Genomic DNA, 21,645 nt, shown 5'->3' with positions numbered 1-21,645 from the left:
GACATACAATACTTTTTTTCGGCAAAATATACTACAACTTTTTTCAACATGCTACACTGACTTTTCAAAGACTTTTTTGACACTATACTATGACTTCTTTTTTTTTTACTTTTTCGGTCACACTATAGTATGTCGAAAATAAAAAAGTCATATTATAGAATGTCGAAAAAAGTCATAGTTTATAAGAGCTTACAAAGAAACACGGCGAAAAGCGGAAAACTGACTGATCACCTGACGAGCTTGTAGCCCTCTCTCTGTCTCTTTCTCCCTCCCTCCCCTCTCCTCCTATCTCACCTGCCCGACCAAATTCCGATCTTCCTCTCGCCTCCTCTGCTCCCCCCCCACCCTCCCCACACCTCACCACCTTCATCGTTCACTCTCTCTCCTCCCACCTCGCCTCCTCCCTTTCTCCCCCACACCGGTCCTCCCTGCAGTCCATGAGCCGCCCAGCCTCAGCCGGGCAGCGGCAGCCTCAGCCTCCCTCCCCATCCAGGACTCTCTGTGGATCAGAAAGCTTCCTTCCTTATTTCGACATACTATGTCTTAAAAAAGTCATAGTATGTCGAAATAAGTCATTGTATAGTTTTTCATAAAAATGTTGAAAATCATCATTGTATAAAGTCAGTATAGTCGACGCAGTTTGACGCAGTAGCCGAGTAGTGTATTAAACGTAGGCTATTGAAAGAGAAAGTATCGGAGATGGACTTCAGATGCATGCATTTCATGTTACGTTCAGGGCAGCACTAAATGTTTCTGAGGGCATTGGCCCATGGGCTGTACTTTAACTGTTACACTAAAGGTTACGCTGTTATGATCACAGAGTTAAAGTGATAAATGTTTAATGTACTTCTTGGAGATGTCACCACAACAACGTATGTTGCTAACAACATCATAATGGTACATAAAGTTGTGCTTCTACCACGCAATGTACTTGTTCTCAAACTGCATTCTTTTGTGATCTCAAGCAGCAGTGGCCCTGAGGAGGGAAAATACATAATGCATCCTTGTGGTAGCTGAGCCTGTTTCTACAAAGTCAGACAAAGTCCCTGAACATCAGTGAACACTCATGCAACATCAACAATTCCCCCTGGACAGTCGCTGGCCTTCAGTACAAGGAGAGGGAGCAAAGAAACAACAGCAAAAGTCACCAAAGTCTGTTACTTGTTCTCTTTGTTGTTGTTCTCCCTGTAGTGATCGTGGTGCTGTTTGCTGCCCTGAGGAGACAGAGGAAGAAGGAGCCTCTGATCATCTCCAAAGAGGATGTCAGAGACAACGTCGTCAGCTACAATGACGAAGGGGGCGGAGAGGAGGACACTCAGGCCTTTGATATCGGCACGCTGCGCAACCCGGAGGCCATCGAGGAGAGCAAGCAGCGGAGGGACATCGTCCCCGAGACCTTCTACCCTCCGGTTCGACGGCCCGTGTTACCCCCGATCCGGGACAATAACGGGGACGTGAGAGACTTCATCAACCAGAGGCTCCAGGACAACGACAGCGACCCGACGGCGCCGCCTTACGACTCCCTGGCCACCTACGCCTACGAGGGAAACGGCTCCGTAGCCGAGTCCCTCAGCTCACTCGAGTCGGTGACCACCGAGGGCGACCAGGACTACAACTACCTGAGCGAGTGGGGACCCCGGTTTAAGAAACTGGCGGACATGTACGGCGGCGACGACAGCGACAGGGATTCCTAACGAGAGCCTGGCACACAGACGAGGAGAGAAAAAGTGAAATGAAAACACGTTTAAAACTTTCGGGCAATTCCGGTGCAATGTGTGGCGAGAAAAATTTGGAGAAAGGACCGAGAAACAAGCACCGTGTTGTCCACGTGCTCTTTCACCGCCACCGCTCACCATTCAGTTGTCCTTCCGGTGACCAGACGTAGGCTTTGTGTGTCCAGTCAGTGTTAGTTGCGTTTTTTGCCGGGGTGCAGTGAAGAGACTTTGTGTCAAGACTTTTTTTGTGTGTATATGGGGTTGTACATGAGGCCCGAATATATCTATACCCACATCTTTTTTTTGTTTGTTTTTCCAAAGCTGCGTGTGATGGACACGCTCAACAAGCAGCTTTGTAAACCAACAGATATGCCTATGTATTTTTCAGTGTTTCTGGGACAACAACATGCTGCATATTGTGAGTTCTATCTTAGCTTGTGTACGTACGGTAATATGATACAATACGCTGTACAGTGGTTTTTGTTTTTCTAGGGATTTCTATTGTCCAAATGATCCCCTCTTTCAGCGGTGGCTGCCTCACATTAGTCATCCAACAGCTGTGCTTGAGCCACAAGTGCTAGAAAACTCTGGCATTGTCATCTCTGATGAGGAAAATCTCAATACAGATTGGATGGAAATTGTGTGTTAGTTGTGGCTAATGTTCTTTAAAGCTTACACGAAGCTGTGGTAAAGAAATGTGGAAATTTACAGCCACAAACATCCAACAACACACCAGTTAGTCATTATTTGCAGTATCTGATTTTCATCTCTCACACAGCTTTTGAGCGTTTCGCTGTGAGGTGAGCCAAATACCAAATATTTCCTTATTGAGCTGAATGTCTTCAGAACCATTTTTTTTTCTCTGTGCAGCCAACTCTCTGGCTGAAAAATGAACTACACACAAAAAAAGTGTTATTTTCTATTTTACATTGATACAAATTCACCAATCTAACGCGCGCCAGGCTCAGTTGAGAGGAAAATACTGGTCTTGTTGAACTTTTTTCGCTCATCATCTCGACCACAAGAAATGTGTGAAATGATTCACTCTGTACCGCACGGTGGTGGAAGTCAAAGTCACATTAACTGCCAGCGCTGAAATGATGCCGCCGAGCTTGAAACTACGGCATCAAATTAGATTAGATGAAACGTCTTGTGGACAGTTAGTATTAAAATTCATCATGCAATTTTATTTTTATTCCCCTAAAAAAAAAATGGTTTTCTGTTCAGGTGATGTAAGAAAAACAGGAAAAGTAGCGTTCTAATCAATGTACCAAGAGCGGAAAAATGATACATGCGTGTTTAAACTTGGGCCCAGTTCATCTGTAAAGGTTTTATACTTAATGTGACTAAACATCTATGAATTAAAAGTTGCCTTAATTCAATTCAACTTATTTTTATACAGCGTCAAATCGCGCTTTTCATATAGAGCAGGTCTAGACTGAACTCTATCATTTAAAGACCCAACAAGAGAGCAAGCACTAGGTGCAACAGTGTCAAGAAAGAAACTCCCCTTTAACGGGTAGAAACCTTTCAGCAGAACGAGGCTGTCAAAATTATAAAAACAAATCTACGTAAATAGAAATGGCCTCAAGTCTAGATTTTTATTTATTTTATTATTTGGGGGTCAGATTCTTCTCACAGGGAAAACAATAAGTCTAAATGTACCACATGACCTACAGCATTAAACAAGAGTTTTTCTTCGTGTCCTGAGAGGCGCTCTGCCCTGCAACAGTCGAATGTATAATAACAGTTTTAGGAAATGTGCCAAAAAGCAAAGAACACCAGTATTTTCCTTTAAACTTCCTCCTCTTTCTGTGCTCCGTACTCGCCCGTCATTACCTGAGCTGTATGTAGTGTGGAACAGGAAGGCAGTGCGAGTGCTCACCGTGCTGATTTCCTGAGGGACGAGCAGCCTTTTCCATAAAAGGGGTCTTATCAAGGGGCACCTGACCTTTGAGTGGTTTGGAATAAGGCTCTTAAACCCAGAGGTGTGTCCTCGGCTCCCAGAGAAGGTCAAAGCATTATCCTGCACCAAGAACACATTTCGTTTTTACTTTGATTTAGAAAACAAAAAAAAAACAATATTATCAAATTACTTTTAAGACCTTCAAACTATGAGTGAAATAAAGAGCGCCGGTTGAACTGGGCTGATTAGGGCCGGCTAAAACAAGCTCTGCCCTCACTTTAGCAAAAGGCCAACCTGTGAAGAGACTGACATTTATCAGAAACAGTAATAACAAAACACGACGGCATGTTCTCCACGGCGGTACACTGTTTTTCATCTCCGTGCTCTGAATCAGACTCGACATCGACGACGACGCAGCACATTAAACAATCCAATTGATAACAGTGGTTGGAAAATTCTTTACGCTCGGCTATTGTATACACGTGTTCTCTTTCTCCCCTTGATTTGTTTATTAGCGTGCTGCTGGAGCTCCCATTGTAAGTGGCCATTTCAGACTTGCTATGATAAGCATTTAATGGGTTTAGAAACCCTTCACTCGAAGGAAACTGCTTTTCTGCCTCAAGGTACAATGTGAGGTCTCAAATGGAAATCAACATGACAGCAGTACTCACCAAACGCATATTCTCCTCCAGTCTTCACTATTTTCTGTCTTCATACGGGGTGTCAGCATATCGCCATTACGAAGACGTGCTTGTGTTTTCCTATGGAGAGTATAATTGCCTCCGAGCATTGGCGCCATATGCTCGGCTAAGAGAACAGAAAATGATGCACATTGTTTCATACCGCACTATGACGGCATATTAGGGCCGTTGTAGGTAAAAGGGGGGGGTAATGTTCCAAGAAAAAGAGATTTAAAGTTGAAAATATACAAGAAAAATACTGATATTCTCTGAGATTAAAGTGGCAAATTTACGAGAAAAAACTTGTAACGAGATGCTGAAGTCATAAATTTCTGAGAGGAAAAAGCGGATATTTTATGAGATTAAAGTGGCAAAATAACGATAAAAAACCCACACATTCGCGAGATTATTAAGTCATAAATTTATGAGAAAAAAATCTGATATTTTATGAGATTAATGTGGCAAATTTACGAGAAAAAACACATTCGCGAGATTATAAAGTCATAAATTTACGAGAAAAAAAACTGGATATTCTATGAAATTAAAGAGGTAAATTTACAAGAAAAAAAAACGAATTCACAAGATTATAAAGTTGTAAATTTGGAAAAAAAGTGGAGTGCAAAACCGTGGTAATGAATAATAATGTTTTCTTTTGTTAAGGAACCAGATCGCTTCAATTTGCAAGGTTGGATCAACCTCATCACACCGCATACGCCACCGTTAAACACGGCGGTAACGTGAGCCGGCGAGGGCAGACTCTCCATCCATCCCTCCGACCATCCATCCATCCATTCTCACCTTCTTATCCAGGGCTGCGTCGTGAGGCAGCAGGCGAAGCAGGGTATTCCAGACACCCCCCAAACTATAAGGACATAATTCACCACAATCTGTGGTTCGACACAAGCAATTACGTTATGCAACAACAATACAGTGTGAGGTCTCAGATGGAAATCAACATGACAGCAGTACTCACCAAAAGCATATTCTCCTCCAGTCTTCATTATTTCCTGTCAGCATATCGCCATTACCAAGACGTGCTTGTGTTTTCCTATGGAGAGTATAATTGCCTCCGAGCATTGGCGCCATGCTCAGCTAAGAGAACAGAAGATGTTGCACATCGTAACATACCGGCGACATAGACGGCGTATTAGAACCATTGTAGGTAAAATAAAAATAATAATAATAACTACAGAGCCGGGGGAGGAGGGTGATATTCAGAGAAAGAGAGATTAAAGTTGAAAATATAATATATTTTCTCTTGGATTAAATTTGCATATTTACAACAAAAATCTCACAAATTTGCGAGATTATAAAGTCGTAAATTTACTAGAAAAAACTTGGATATTCTACGAGATTAAAGTAGCACATTTATGAAAAAAAAATCTAAAAATTTGCAAGATAAAGTCATAAAATTATGAGAAAAAAATTCAGAAAAATACTATAAGGAACATCGCTTCACTTTGCTCAAGCAGCAGAGTACTCCAGACGTTCCTCTCCGTAGCAAACTCTAAGGATATAATTCACACAAGCATAAATAAATTCAGCACAAGCAGTTATGTGCCTTTTCTGTGTTGTTTTCCCTTCACACCGACACGCTGACACGCTGACACACGCCTTTGTGTGTAGTCAAAGATAGAAGTTATCCGTCTCTACTATCCTGTAATTTCTTCAATATCAGTATTTACTTATGTTCATAAAAGATCTGTGATCTTTTAGAGCCTTCGCCTCCCTCAGACATCCTGACCATAAGAACTCTACTTTATGTGGAACGTAATTCAGACGGGGTTTTGCACGCCACTAATTTTCCAGTTTTCTTGTAAATTTTTGAATTTATAATCTCGCAAATGTGAGTTTTATCTCGTAATATTGCCACTTTAATCTTGGAAATCCATTCTTTTTTACCTACAATGGCCATAAAACGCCGTCATACCGCACCACCACTTGTTTTTTTTGGTTTTGTTTTTGAGGCAACTAGATGGTGACGCTGATGTCTTCTTTCTCCAGATACGATAGATCTGTGGTTGTTGATGTGTAGACACGGCCGGCCTCGGGGCTCGCCTCTACTACGGTATATTCTGTTGGTGACAATGTGATTGAGCAGTCGAGTTTTGTCAATGTAGAAACTATTTGAGAAGGTTTGTGGTAGTGTAAGGGGCCCTTACATCATCGGCCATTCATCAATCTGCTTTGTAAAACCGTGATATTTTGTACTGAATATTTATATGACACGATTAAATATCTTTAAAATCAGCTTCTCCACTTTCTTTGTGAGGTGTTCATTCAAAAACATTAAATGAAGGGTTATTAATGTGACAGGTTTATGTACTCTCCAGTGGACTACTCTCCAGTTAATCTTCTGGTTATGAAGGATAATTTAACTTTTATCTGAAATGTGATAGCAGCCACAGGCTAGCAGGCGACAAATTTACCATCCTCACAGGTACGTATATATTATCTACAATAAATCTCAGAATAAAAGACTCCAACTCTAAACGTCAGATAGTAATTCATACGACGGCCGTTTGTTAAATAGCTGGATCCAGAGGCTACTGAGCTGAGGAAATTGTTAATTAGACAATCTATAATTAAGATCTGTCAGAGAGCCAATCGGATTTGGAGAGAAGTTAAAAAAAGAGGGGAGAAAAAAAATAAAAAAATCACATTTTGATTATTAGAGGATGAGTGGCAGATGTGAGGCAGATGGTGACATTGTAGTGATTGAGTATAATTGACTCAACTCTGGTTTAGGCCTCTTAGCGGAGCGCTGAGCGGGAAGCGGATTACAATAAATGGAAAAAAAATAGATTGCGACTGTTGATGTGAAACTTTATTTACAATAATAGATTTGATGAGTTATTTAAGCATTTCATAATTCTTTTAAAACTTTTCTTTTTTTTTGGCATATATCAGTAACATTGTGAGCTCCAGCTGTGTTTTTAGATTTAAAAGTCAACTTTATATTTAAAAGATTCGGCAACAAACGTAAACACAACATAAGGCCACCTTCAACAGTGCTACAGTACTAAACAGCATAAAACGGGACAGCATCTTGCTTTCCGTACCACTTTGAAAAACTCATTTCACTCTAAATGTGTGGGTTAAAGCAACCCGACTACTCCTCACCTCATCAACGTTAACTTAGCAAACAGTCAGTTATCATCGCTAAACTATCACAGCTCCACGATCAACTCGTGGCATCATCTATTTATGCCGACTCTCGCCTGGACGTCTGCCACATTCGCAGTCAGAGCTCCTTAATGTGGACGAGGGGGTCCCTGATTGGCCTTCCGAAAAGGTGCTGTCACTTCCTGCATTCCTCCGGCTCGTCGGTCTCCTTCTCCTGCCGCTCTCGCTCTCGTCTCATCTCCTTCAGCTCCTGTCTGTATTTCCGCTCGATGAAGCGCTTCTGATGAGCCATCTGTGGGAAGTTATCTGGTACAGGGAGAGGCAGAGCGGGAAACAGAGAGAAGTCGACCAAGGAGAACAGATAAAGAGAGAGAGAGAGAGAGAGAGACAAAGAGGCAGGGGTGTGAAGAGACAAGGTCAGTTTCCAAGACAGCAATTTAGGGCTCAAACTGCACAGACTATAGTTTTCATAGCAGAGTGTCGCGTTGTCACTTCGGTCAAATGAGCGAGAATGTTGCGAGGCAGTTTGGCGATTAAACTGCCGTCGTGTTGTTATTTCATTAATACTGATGAAGTAACAAGAAATTAGACAGGCCTTGTTTGGTTTCAGCACATCTGATCTGATAACATAATTACAAGTGAACATTTCTAAATGAGATCTGTAATAAGATGCTGCCGTGTGACAGCAGAGAAACTAAAACAGATAGGAGCTGATAGGATGTTAACATACAGTCGGAATAACATGTTGTTTTTTTCCTGCGGTCGGATCACAGATCATCTGTAAAAAACTTTTTTAATTATCTCATGCTGCTTTGAAAAGTCTAAATATAAAAGTGCTGATTGCCAGACCTCTTCAACATACAAGTACTTGTTGACAACCAAACTGTAGAAAAGCATGCATGTAGGTTTGGTTACATCAGACATTAGTTTCTAAAGAAAACTCTCCACTTGGGTTTTCTGCTCACTGCCAACTCGGCTGGAACCACACAACCGCAGTTTGTGTTGATACAGAGGACGTCTGAGTGGATTCAATGAGAACGTGTCAACAGGGATGACTGACTGATTGGTTAGGACGCCTGTCAGTCAAAGAAACACTCAAACATGTGCCTTAAGTTCTTTTAAAATCTCAACCAAGACACAAATGAGTTACTGAGGCCGTAATGTGTTGTGGCAAAAAATAACTTTGACTTTAACGTTTGGACTGAACCACAACAACAATGGATTTTAAGCCAACACCTGGTGGTCGTTATTGGTACTGCATGTACAGTCACTACCACACTGCATCACTGCAAAACACAATCATTTGTTCTTAGGCCTCAATCAGACAGAGATGCATCGCTACAGACTACGGGTGTGGAGCGGGGCTGGGTGCTTAAAATGTGAAATGTGAAAACTATCACAACATGAGATATGAACTCCCCATTTCCTCTCACATACTCCGCAGCTCTCTCACTGTCCAACAGCTAACCTGCTAGCTGGCTAACTAGCCGGCCACATCTACCAGGATCAAACCAAGAGGAAGGAAGTAGTCAAGTGTGACATTGATGAGTGGTGACACCGTTGTCTGGTGCTGAAAAGTTGAGAATAAGCCCATAAGCTGACGTTCTCAGCTTGTTTTGTGTCTCACCAGGAGTCCAAAACCCCCCGAGGTGTTCAGCTTCTAATCATAGACGACTAAGAAAAACATCAAAATTCACATCTGATAAACTGGAATCAGATAATTTTTTGCATTTTTACTTAAAAAAATGACAAAAAAATATTCTATTATCCAAACTGTTGCTGATTAATTCTGTAAATCAATGAATCGACTAATAGTGTTATCTCTAGCTGCAACTTACTAACACATATTATAATTATCAATTCATCTTTTGATGATGTCTTTGATTGATCCATTAATCCTTTATTCTGTGTGACATATAAAATAATGATCGTAAGTTCTGATTGGACAAGATGACTTCTTCAAATGTCTCCTTTAAGACCCAAAGATATTCAGTTATAATGATTAAACAGAGAAAAGCATTGAATCCTCCTTTGAGATGTTGGAAGCAGAATGTTTGAAAAATAACTAGAATAATGTATTGATTATAGTTCTGTCGATCAACTAATCAACTAATCAACCAGTGGATTCAGCTCAAGTTAAAACGTACAGTAGGATGATTTCCCAGCCACTAAGGGAACATTTAATCCTTCAGTTTAAGTGAAACTATTTAAATCATCCTATTAGGAGATACCTGGATTTGACTGGGAAGCGTCGCCCGGCTTTAGTTTCCAGCCCTGCCAGCAGGATTCCACCTCCAGTGACCCAGCAGGTGTTATTCAGAGCTTAGGTAATTCTCCATTAAGTGTTTACATTACCGGGTCTATCCGCCGCACACTTCAATTTAAAACCACACGCATGACGGAGGCCCGCTGGCTTGTGTCAACTCGCAGAGACGCACATTTGACTGTGCAGTTTTTCCGGCCGCTGACCATGACCATGCAAACCTCAACAAATTAAAATCTGTCTTTCAACACTTTTACCCCCCAGAGAAGTTTTAAAGTCAGTCTGGGGTGGGAAACGGAGAAGAGACACAATGATCTGAGCTGTATAATAATAATACTAATAAATAAGGTTCTCGCTCTGACCTTTCTGTTAGAGGTTTATTAGACACAGTGTGAGTGTTTGGACAGTGTTACTTCAGCATGTTTAGTTTGAAATAAGAGGAAAGGAAGAAGATGGAAGAATTGCAGCTCGGTCCTCAAATGAAAAGGATCAAACAATACTGGACTACTTAACATTTGATTGTAAATGTCCACAGACATCAGCATCTCGTCTGTATCTTGAAGGAACTACTCATCTCATAAACCATTGGAAATGTGGACACGCCGCCTCTGTAAACTCCTAACAAACGTTTAAACTAACCGTTGTCGATCTAAAATGAAGACAGATTCAGCAACTGTAGGACTCATTTCTCTCGAAAATCTGTTTTAGAAACACATTTCTGTGAATTTCTTTTGTAATCTAACAGTGTGTTCCAATCCACGTGCTTCCAGAAGTGCACTTCAATGTAGTGCACTTTGTGCACTCTGTACTCACTTGAGTAGTGCGTAAATTTCAACAGGGTAGGGTCGTCTCAAATCGAATACTCTGCGGCGCACTGACCGGAAATGACGTTCGCAACATTTGACCGCGGCTCGCTACCCGCCAAAATATCTTCAGAAAAAAAATAAAAGCAGAGTGGAAATAACGTTTCCAACGTCGTCGCCTACGCCTACGATGTGTCCTCCTGTTGGCTGAAAATGCACCGGTATGTTTACGTATTGTTTTATTCTGTTATCTACGCATGTTTGAATAGTGGTCGTGGCTCCGCCCCTTCCGCTGCGTAGCCAAGACGGCGACAATTGAGTGTGGAAAGTGTCCAGCGTTCCACACTCAACGATCTGACCGTTTTGAGTACAACATCCGGGTACTTTGAGTGCACTGCATTTTGCCGTACTTCCCAGTGTGAACGCACTTATGCACTCAAAATAGTAAGTGTAAGTACAGAAGTACCCTATCCACGATTCAGAATATGAATGACACTTCCACTTCCGGGGACTCACTGTTGAGCTCTATTGTTTCATTTCAAATCCAATGTGCTGCAGCAAAGAGCCTAAAACAACAGAAAGTGTGTCACTGTCTAAAGACTTCTTTCCGGCGCTGCAGATAGTGTACATTATCCGCAGATAAAATGGGGAAATTTAATTATTCCTATTGTCCAGACGCCGGACTCTCAGCTGATAATATGGCGCCTTAGGGGTTTGGAGTCGACTCTCCAACTATCTGCTGTGGATATGGTGTGTTTCTTTTCCCAGAAAGCGGCTGCTGTCCCGCTGCTGCAGACCCATATCCACGGTCGGAGAAACACACCACGGGAGCAGGACTAAAAATGGTTCTCAAATGTTGCGGCGACACATTATCCATCTGGATCGCGCTCGGCTCGCTCTCTCCGGCGCCGATAAGCTCTTAGTTAGCAAATCGGTCGTTTGAAAAGCCATCACCCCGACGGTTTATTTAAAGAACGCCTCATCTGATGTCTAATAAAGAGCACAGTGGGAACCTTTTCTCCTGTGTGTTTCTCCTGTGTTGAACGAATGGTTGGAGAATTAATTTATCATTCATCAAGTTAGAAATGAAAGAAACGATCTGCACTTTGTTGCTCGGACAAAACACGCAATTTAAAAATGTCACCTTGAGCTCCGAGATGCCGCGAGGTATGCTTCACTGTTTACTGACTAAATAGTATTCGACCTCAACAACACATTCTTCAACAGGTCGGCTGTAAATAACTAGAGAACATGTAGTATCTTAGTCGTAGTAAACCTCCGGTGGTAAATCAAACACTAAGTTTTACATGTGTTTGACATGTGAATAGAAGAGGAGGATGCATTCTTCCTCTTCTGCAACACTCCAATTCGTTATTACGGCAACAGAGAGCAGAAGTGCAAGATAACGGCAATATCCTATTAAAAAGGAGACAGATCAAATAAAAAGAAGAAGAAAGAATGCGCTTAGAAAATATAAAATCATTCTGAGGGTGAATTTGTGACACACACACACACATACATGCTCGGATACACACGGAAACACACAGTCTATTTCAATATGCTTTCGGTGAGTAAGGAACACTCGGAGAGAAAACTACATATTGCAGTTAAAATATGGAAATCACCAGCGTTTTTCCCTAGGAGATGACTTGAGAATAACCCACTCGAGAGGAAGGCTTCGGCCATTTACATTGTTTAACATGCGGCACAAGAGCAAGGCGTCGAAGAATAGGAGGGGTTGCTAAAGAATACACAAGGCTTTTCATTTCAGTCGGTGTTGGGCATCAAAAAAGACATATTGAGAATTCTCAGCCGTCCGGCGTTGTGGAGAGAGAAAAGCACCTGTGAGGAAACGCCGCACTCTGCATACTGATCACCTCCGGTTAAGGCGTTAACGCGCTCAGCTCGGCTCACGTCTTTTGTTTATCGACAAAGCGGTAATTCCTCTCAAGGACGGAGGTTGCGGGTCTTGAGAGCCGGGGTGTAGCTGCTCCTGGAGCCGTCCGAGGGGCCTCGGCAACAACGCGGCCTGTTGTGCACCGCCGACGGCAGCAGCGCTGAAATGCGCTGCTCACACGAGCAGCTGGATGTGGAATCTGTGATGAGGGATCAGCTCCCCTTTTAAGGGCACAAGAACATACAGTGTCCATTCACCATTCAGCCTAGGCTCAGGCTGTGAGGCGACTCCACAACAGACTGAGTCTATCACCTAGAGCTCGCGATCACCGCATCAGTCAACGGGCCAATAGTGCACCTGTACGGCGGTGCTGATGAAGGGATTTCCCCGCCGTGCCAAAGGCCAAACAAAAGGCTCAAGTATTGAATAGCGATCCTGCGTACTGTACTTTACTTTGCCTATATCCATCCGACGCCTTTATCCGGAGATTAAGGGGTTTAGAGAAAGCTGAGGAAGAAAATGTAGTCCCCCTTCCAGCTACTATCCAGATCCAGGCTCCTTCTCTTATTCAACACATATTGCATTGTTTGAGAAACAAGCAGCTGCAAGGAAGCTGAAGAAAATGGGAAGAGGATGGGTTTTGGAGAGGAGTGGAGACTCCAAACAGAGACTCTGTAAGGATGCATGATAAATGGTTAAGCCGTTTCCATGTATATTTGATGCCGCCTTAGACCTAAAGGTGCGTGGTGCACGGAGCCTCGGGGTCTGGAGAAACTCTGCACAGCCCGTCGACTGCGTTCCCCTACCTGGCTGCTCTCGGCTCGATTTGTTTGCACTCATCTCTCTCCCAGTCTGGGCCTTGGTTAACATTTAATTCTGCCTTGACAGATACAGGCAGGAGACTGTCAAAACGTGGGCCATCAAATAATGAAATGTGAATCAGCTGAGCCACCAGCGGATCGGCTACAGACAGCACACACACCAAATATTGGGGCCCGCGCTCTCTTTAATGAGCTCTGAGCTGTCTGCCTGAACGCAGCCATGTCTCTCACCTCTCCGACACCGCCGGAGAGCCGCGGATCTCTGTCTGCCAGGAAAAAGCTCTGCAGCAGAAACAAAAAGTTCAATCCTGCTCAAAGTGCTCCTGATACTCGAGGAGGCCTTAAATAAAACATGGAAATGAACACGGCGCGGGGAGATGCTTCTTTTTTTTTCGATCCGATGAGTAACACAAGGTAGAGGGCTGTTGTACACGAGGAGTAATGGTGTAGCCGATGCTGCAGCGAGAGCCAACAAGACAATCAATGACGAATTACATGACACCGGGGCTAATGTCCTTGATTAGTCTTGCTATGCGATCAAATGAAGCGAGGCTCCCTGACAATCACATGAGAGACAATGCGGCTCCAAAAGGGAGTAGAAGCGTCGGGCGGTTTGTGCAGCAGATGAGCTCCAGTCTCATTATGCGAGTTCATGGTCAGGAGACTCACAGATCCTTCAAAAGGCGTGTTAGAACCCCGCTGACTGACCTTGCATATTATCTCAACAGGAAGGCGTTCAACAATGGAGTAATAGAGTATTATTACTACGGCAGTATCGATGGCAAAGAAGTGAATCATTCAGGCTTGAATAGCGAATATTTGAAAAAGAAGTATCGAGCGCTAACTGGAAACGAGGGAGACTTTTCAGCTTCATACAATTTTGAAATACATTTTTAATGCCACAATTGATATATTTGCTTCATTTGAGTCTAAGTGGAGATAGAAGGAAGTTTCATTGTTGTAGTCCGAGTAACGTGACGTCATATCCGTTAGAGGAAGTTAGAGGAAGTACACACGTGTGACTACGTCCGGTTTCCAAAATAAGGTGTTAACATAGGGAACTGTATGTACAAAATACATATATGGAAATAAGATTGATTGGAATAAATTCACAAGAAGTATAAAACATTACATGTCCCTTATAAATTAAAAAGAAAATACCACTAATTTGTGAGGGAAATCTTTGATTTTTGGTTTGCTGGACATTTTTTTATAAATAATTCCTGACAATGATCCTGATATATTTGACTTCAGGACATCTCTGACTTCATACATGCTGAAAATCAAACATTTTTACTGGATGAATTTAGATATTTTCCAAAGTAAAAACCCTAGAAGTGTATGATTTTACCTCCGACTCGGTGGGTGAAAGATGTGTTACTGTTTGAAGAAACTTAAATTTCCCCTTAAGGGTTCCCTCAATTCTTTTGAAAAGACTTGGAAACCATATTGAATCTCCGAGCTCCTTGCCTGGTTGTGACGACTGAGCCTCTTTATTTGATTTGTTGGATTGGCGTTGTATTTTCTTTTTAATCTCTATTATTTTGTATTTATTTATTTGTTTTTTTTAGACTTTATTTATTTTTATTTATGTTTTTTTTAATGTATATGTGAATATTGTATGTGTTTTATTATTTCATGTGTTTAGTGTATTTCTAATTTTGTTGTCATTGCTGCCTTAAGTCTTGTAACTATTAGTGTTATATTGGTTATTTCCTTTATTGTTGGGGGTGGGAGGGAAAAACGGATGATAAATAGAAGAGTACTTATTTGTAATTTATATAACCTGCAATGTTAATTAAAAATCCAATTAAAAAAAAAGAAGAAAAAAAAGTGTATGGTTCAACTTTCGCAATAAATCGTAATATTAAATCACAATACTTCACAATAATCCCAATATATATTGAATCAGCACCAGAGTATGGTGACAGTATTGAATTGGGAGAGAGGTGTATCGTCCCAGCCCAACTAACTGCGTTTACTTTTCCCCTCTAATAATTAATTAAAATCCTATAATTGGCAGGCTCACCTCAGGTACTCAGGAGCGCCGGGTAAAAAGAAAAGAGTACATTGAGCTGAAGGGTGAGTTGTAAATTGGCGGGGTTTAAATTAAGTGACAATACAAAGTCAAACAAAGCCCTCCAAACTGGAAGCATTTTGCCGCCGAAAGGAAGGAAGACTTGAAGAGATGATTTTAAATTAACTGACCTTTTAAAAGGCATTGCTAATCTAGCCACATGAAACAGCAATTTATGAGGGGGGAAATGTTCATTTACTAGCAATGAGCATCTATCAATCACGGTGACAGAGGTGTACACTGGGGAGAGGAAATGGGAGGAATTAAGGGAGGGAGGACGACACGGGAGAGAGAGTGTGTGCACTGAACTACGCCCCCTGATAAGGAGGGAGGGAGGGAGGTGAGGGAGAGGGGGGAGCCGGGAGCAGACAGAGAGAGAGAGAGAGAACGGCTTTAAATAATACCACCGTAATGTTTCATAAAAAGAAAAGGCTTCGGCGCACAAACAGTATCAATCACGAGTGGCTGGAGGCCTCATTTACGAGCCAAATGAAATCAAGGTTTGACCTCCCTGCCCTCTGCGAGTTCTACAGGCCTGTTCCAACAAAGCCATTTGTGCTCACCTCCAGCTAATTAGTTGAGTAAAGAACAAATTGTACATTAGATTAATGCAGTGGTCGCGGGGATAGCGAGCGAGCGAGCGAGCCCAGTCCAAAAAGTACACTTCAACACAACTCTTTACAGTGTAATGCATGATATTATGCATCCACATACATATGCATTGACTGTAAGAGGCGCACGGGAGATGATGGAGAATGGCTCGTGGATGCGTTTCTGAGAGCCCTGTAATTGTATTTTTACTTGGCAGCGAATGAGACATTGTAAATGCCTAAAAAAAAAATCTATTTTCCTTAAGTGGTGGTTGATGACAAGATGAAAAACAGCCAAGGAGTGAAGCAGCACATGGGGAGCCGCATCAGCCGCACTCCTTCAAATCTGAAGAGGAGCGCCGAGCACAAGAGAGTCGCTCAGAGAGTGGAGCCTGGCTCTCGTGGTCTCTCGTCAAAGGGGCTCCAAAACACAACAAAAAAAAACTTTGCGCGGCCCCTCGACACAAACTTCCCCGCCGTCCCTCGGGATGATCGACACGGTCGAGTGTGCTTAGCGTCCCCCCACCGTCCTTGTTTTATTGGTTCTCCATCTCTGGCTAGGTCCCATGCCTATGCTCTGGGCTAGCACTTCAAACAGCCTAATGTCCTATATGTCGCAGCCAACCGGCTGGTCAGGCCACAGCTCTCTGCCAGCCATCTTGCATACTGTACAGCCAAGGCTAATACTCAACACTGAGGCAGAAAGCGTGTGAAAGGCTTAAAGTGTGTGTGTGTGTGTGTGTGTGTGTGTGTGTGTGGGGGGAGGGGTTCATGATGCCAAACAACTCACATTTTTCAAGCGCATCCATCGCAGCTCCCATTTCCGCCTGTTGGATGCTAGATTAGAAATATTTTAGAAAGGAGACAGAGAGAGGGAGACAGAGAGAGAAAAGGTCTTTAGCATATTCAAAACGTCCTTTTTTTAAAATTTTGTCAAAAAAAAATCCAGGCCCAATATTGAGAGGATTATCAAAAGTGCTTTCTGTTTGTTTTGAAAGAGCCCTTTTTGCCTAACAATCCCAGGTAACACAGTGCACACATTTCAAAAAGGTAAGCCTATTGGCGGCTCGGCGCCGGGCACTGTTTACGCCTGCGATTCGCCGTCCCTCCGTATATATTATGTGCTGCGTGATCATAGCCCGGCAGCGGAGGTGGCTGGGAGCTTAAGTCATGTAAATACAAAAACAGTAAGCTGTCAGAGATCCTATGGAAGGGACAAACTTATCGCCAGCTTAGAGCAAGAGAGAGCGCTTTCAAGTAGGGGGCCGTGGAGGGGGATTTCCACATGTGGAGGGGGGGGATGTGGGGGAGGGGTGGTGAAAGATGTTTGATGGATTTAGGTTTCATTTCTCGCAGGCTCAGCAGCAGCTTTATTGTCAACCCCTCCAACCCTGAAAAGGCCCGTCGCGCAGAGATTCACTTTCTTTACTTTACAAAAGCATGAAAGTGTGAGCACACACAAAGGACGTGCAAACACAAACAAAACGCCGTCCCGCTGTGAACACAATATCCCACGTGGACCTAAATGCAGCCCCAGATACGGCGTCGCCTCATCACAGATTCTTCATCTTGCACAAAGTGATATTTCCATAACACAATTTACGTCAAATCAATAATGAATCGATTCATTTTCATTCTGCATAATGTCTCTCCCGATAGAATAGGCCAACGAGAGCTTAATTGCTATAATAAACATCATCAATAAAAGCACAGCCATTATTCTGGAGCCCATTAGCGGTGCATTGAGAAGTGGAAGCTCCCCTTGTCCTGTTGTGTCTTATTATATTGTACTTGTCTTACTCACCTTGGGCCTTTGCCACAGCCGATTCGCTCCCCTTTGAAATACACGGCGACGGTGTAGGTGCGAGCGTGCGAGGGCCCGACTGTCTGCAGAGTCCTGAGGATTCAAACACAGAGAAAATATGGGATGACAGGGAGGAGTAGAGTTGAGAAATAATAATAATACCCAGGAGAAAAGGCACAAGGACACACGGGGACGTTGTCCTTCAGAGAAATAACAAGAAACGGGGAGGTGAGGAAAAAAAAAAGTTTTCAATTGGAACAAATATAATTCATCTGAAGCGGCGGGTTGAGAGGAACGGAATAGAGCTTTGATTCGGCGGCGTGCTTTGAGAGCGCGCAGAAGCCATCTGAGGGACGTATAAACAACTTTTAAAGCCTCCCATAACTCCCCAACACCCATCAGCTTCAGATACCGAGATCTGTGTTTGGTTAAAGAATGACATGTTGGGAGAGGAATTGAAACAAAAGAATGAGAGACAAGTCTTTGGTGAGCTGGAAGGGTAAACAATGAAAAAGCCAAACAAATCTAGGAGATGGATGACAACAGAATATCACTTTAACTAATTTATAGATGTACCTCATTTAAGAGAGAGAAAACTGTCAATTGTGTCTCATTCCTGCGGGGACATGAGAACAAGACAGCAGACTAAACTTGGGAGATGTTTGAAATGTTAACATTAGCATAAACATCCTCAGACCCAAGCTGTGAAACACCTAAATTATTCACAGACAATTTACTTATTTCAGGAGAGCAATCCATTTTTAATGCAATGTGGTCACTTATGACACTTTATCAATAATTCAGCCCCCCCCCCTCTTTTCCTCACTCACAAACGAATGAAGCGCTCATGGCACGCGTCGAGCAAAAAAGACTCTTGTGAGCGACGTTTTAGCCAAACTCTCAACAGGGAGAGAGTGTCGCTTGGAATTATCATGCTGCTAAAATAACACAAAACGAGACGGAATAAAAAAAATCTGTGTGAGCTGTTGGGAAGTTGTCAACTTCAAGGCTGCGCACAGATGGAAGTGTGCGAGGGAGAAGAAAACGGCACCGTAGAGGGTTCTGTATGAGCTGCAGCTCGCACTAAAAGCAGCGACTCGCGGGCCCTTCTCCGCACAATGCCAAAGTGCGTGTGTGTGTCTGCTCCCCGGTGTGTCCCTGCCCAGACGAGATGTACAGTAAAGTGATGGTGCTGGGGTTGAGGTGCGAATCTGTCATCAGCCAGACACATTCACAAGGGAACCTTTAGCAGGGGGGCTCGGTGCATTGACTCCTTCCCTTCCCCGCTTTCTGTGTCCTTTCCTGCCCTCCCTCGGTCATTTAGTCGCTTTCTGTCACACTCTTGTCTCACCCTCTGTTTCTCTGCTCTTCACACTTGTAAACAGAACCCAGACAGACCCTTAAGACGGTCTGACAGAGGGCAGCCGGAAGCTCAGGAGCGAGCGGGTCGCCTTTTAATCACGAGGTTGGCGGTTCAATCTCCAGCTCCTCCCGTCCGCACGTCGGCGTGTCCTTGAGCGAGACACTGAACCCCGAGTTTGCTCTTGATGGGCAGCCCCGGCGTCTTGCATGTATGAATGAGAGGCACACTGTAAAGTGCTTTGTCCACAAAGGCACTATACAATATGCAGTCCATTTACAGTCTTGACGTCAACATCTGCCGTGTGAAGATCTATGATTCTGGCTTATCGACCCGTTGGTCGATAAGCCAAAGATCATCGGCCGCTCCTATGTATTCGTTGAACAGGACAAAGTGTGTAGTAATTGCACTCAAGGCGGTAGCAAAAGCCACTACTGAAGTGTCTTTGGGCCAGGCCCTTAACCCCCGACCGCTCCAGCAGATCAGACTGTGGTTATACTGGGCAGCTTCCAGGTGTGAAAGTGTGGAACTGTGCGAATGTGATCCTGCAAAAGACGGAGGCTTCCTCTCAGTGAAACTACCCCTGAAAAAATAATGGTAAAAAAAACAAACTCAAATTCAGCGGTGGCTAGCTTTTTGGCAATCTCAAGACAAAGCGTGTGATAGACCCGCCCGTCCACCGGAAGAATGCGTGTCAGTGTCACGTTTTGTGTCGCTGAGACGTGAATATTATACGCCTACATGAAAGTGCAGTGTTCTGAAGTGACGGCTGTCACCTATTGTGTAGTGACAGAAGTTTAATTTCAGAGCTAGTTACGTAGTATATAAAGTGAGAAAGACCACTTTAGGTGGGCGGGCAAGTCAAACAAACGCAGGACTTTCAAGCGGGAGAACTTTGGTCTAGACCAGTGTTTTTGTTTTGCAAGTTATGTTAGTGACGTTTGTCAGGGATTTTTGTCACGTGTTTCGCCTGGTGACATTGCATTGTTTCTTAGTTTACTTACTTATTTTAACGCCCAACTATGACGTTTTCACTTAACCTAACTAAGTGTTTTTCTTGCCTGATCCTAAATCAGTGACCATGACGTTTCCCCCTAACGTCACAAAGTTTTGTTTTTTTAGCCAAATCCTCAGTCAGTGGCTTTGTTGCCCCCTGCTGGTATACGTAAGGGATGACAGGGCGATGCTGCGATGCTACGATGCTGCACCCCTCTTCGAACTGAAGGGGTTTCTTTCACAACAATGACTCGCTAGCTGCACATAATCCTGCTTATTACACGGCTACTTACTTAAGAAATCAATATTTTGACACAAAACCGGTCCGCCAGAGTCCAACATCAGAGCTGTGCCCATAGCAACAGTCTGTTATACATAGCAACGGTCTGTTATAGAGAAATTGCAGACCAGAGAACGCAGTGATTGATCAATCAGAATTGAGTATTCCACACAGCCGTGTAATAATGCACGTTAATACAGGCGTGTAAATAGTCACGTCTCTGCGAGGGAATGCGTGACACTGACACGCCATCCTCTGCTGGACAGGCGGGTCTATTGCATGCTTTGGCGTGATATCGGGATGGACTATTATTGTGTACGTATTATGGCTGTGTATTGGCAAGAATATGGCATATCACGATACAGGGGTTGTGATTCAATATATTGCCATACTGTAAGTAAGGCGACAATTTTCTTTATCTAATTTAGGAAAACTGTCCTAGTCACACAACCATGTACATAAAATCGGAGAAAAAAATAATTCACTTTTGTATGCAGTCAGAACAGAGGGATCTGCATTTGCATTTATCACAGTCAAAGCTTAGGAGGGCTCATACACTGAGAGGATGCATCTCTCTTTGCAAAGCAAATAAAGTATTGACTGAGTTAATCTTTGTATGTAAACTATTAATTAAAAATCAATAGTGTTTTTGAGAATCAATACAGTCATCATAAAACATAATATTGAGATATTTTCTTACACCCCTAGTACGTATGTGTGTTTAAATTCAAGTCACCGAGGGGCTCTATCTGTTTCTCGTTCACGTTCTCGTGGACAACAGAGTTGGAGGGAAGTGTTGATTGTAGTGTCAGGGTTGTGCTGTGTCAAAAAATCACCATCCACCAGGCAGATAGACGGAATAATAAAAAGAGGAGCTCTGAAAAGACATTCAAAGAAATACAAGGAAGAGAGAAAAGGGAGGAAGAGGGAACTGATTAAACGCCGGGTTGAGGACTCGGCGTACAACGAACTGCTCCTTATCCAGCCGCCCTTGTGCGTTCACCTGACCCCGTTTTTTTTCTTCTTCTCTCTCACAGAAAAACACTGTTTGTCAGTTCCCATGGCGACGAACACACTGCTTGATGGCAGCTCTCAAAAAGCATTCTGTCAAATGACACTTGCTCCTTGATCTTTTGTCAAATAAGAGGTCTCTTTGGGTGTGTTTATATATCACAACAACAGAGACCTTTACACAGCTATTCACAATGTCCAGGAACCGATGGCGAAGAGAGAAAAGTCCTGTAAATTATGTTTGCGCCATTTCATTTCTCTCAATGTGTATTGATGCCTGACTGAACACATCTCAACGGTAGATGGGTTCATGCTG

The 21,645-nt window shown here is 43.1% G+C and overlaps 2 protein-coding genes across 6 annotated transcripts in view; one reads left to right on the top strand and one right to left on the bottom strand.

Annotated features, from left to right (window-relative positions):
• Positions 1–6,551, top strand: part of LOC141759807 (cadherin-6-like) — a 209,364-nt gene extending 202,813 nt beyond the window's left edge. For all 4 annotated transcript variants that reach the window (XM_074622205.1, XM_074622204.1, XM_074622203.1 and 1 more), the window contains one exon: positions 1,192–6,551. In XM_074622205.1, the coding sequence (XP_074478306.1) occupies positions 1,192–1,694 (503 nt within the window). In that variant the 3' untranslated portion in view covers positions 1,695–6,551. The remainder of the gene's footprint in view (positions 1–1,191) is intronic.
• A 559-nt stretch (positions 6,552–7,110) lies between these two features.
• The window catches only part of drosha (drosha ribonuclease III), a 112,122-nt gene continuing 97,587 nt past the window's right edge, over positions 7,111–21,645 (bottom strand). For both annotated transcript variants that reach the window (XM_074622200.1, XM_074622201.1), the window contains exons 30-32: positions 17,683–17,775; positions 16,669–16,715; positions 7,111–7,733 (exon numbers count right to left, since the gene is read on the bottom strand). In XM_074622200.1, coding sequence (XP_074478301.1) covers positions 7,603–7,733; positions 16,669–16,715; positions 17,683–17,775 — 271 coding nt within the window. In that variant the 3' untranslated portion in view covers positions 7,111–7,602. The remainder of the gene's footprint in view (positions 7,734–16,668; positions 16,716–17,682; positions 17,776–21,645) is intronic.

This window comes from Sebastes fasciatus, chromosome 21 (assembly GCF_043250625.1).
Source record: "Sebastes fasciatus isolate fSebFas1 chromosome 21, fSebFas1.pri, whole genome shotgun sequence".
Classification (NCBI taxonomy): domain Eukaryota; kingdom Metazoa; phylum Chordata; class Actinopteri; order Perciformes; family Sebastidae; genus Sebastes; species Sebastes fasciatus.
This window is presented reverse-complemented; position numbering and strand designations above follow the sequence as displayed.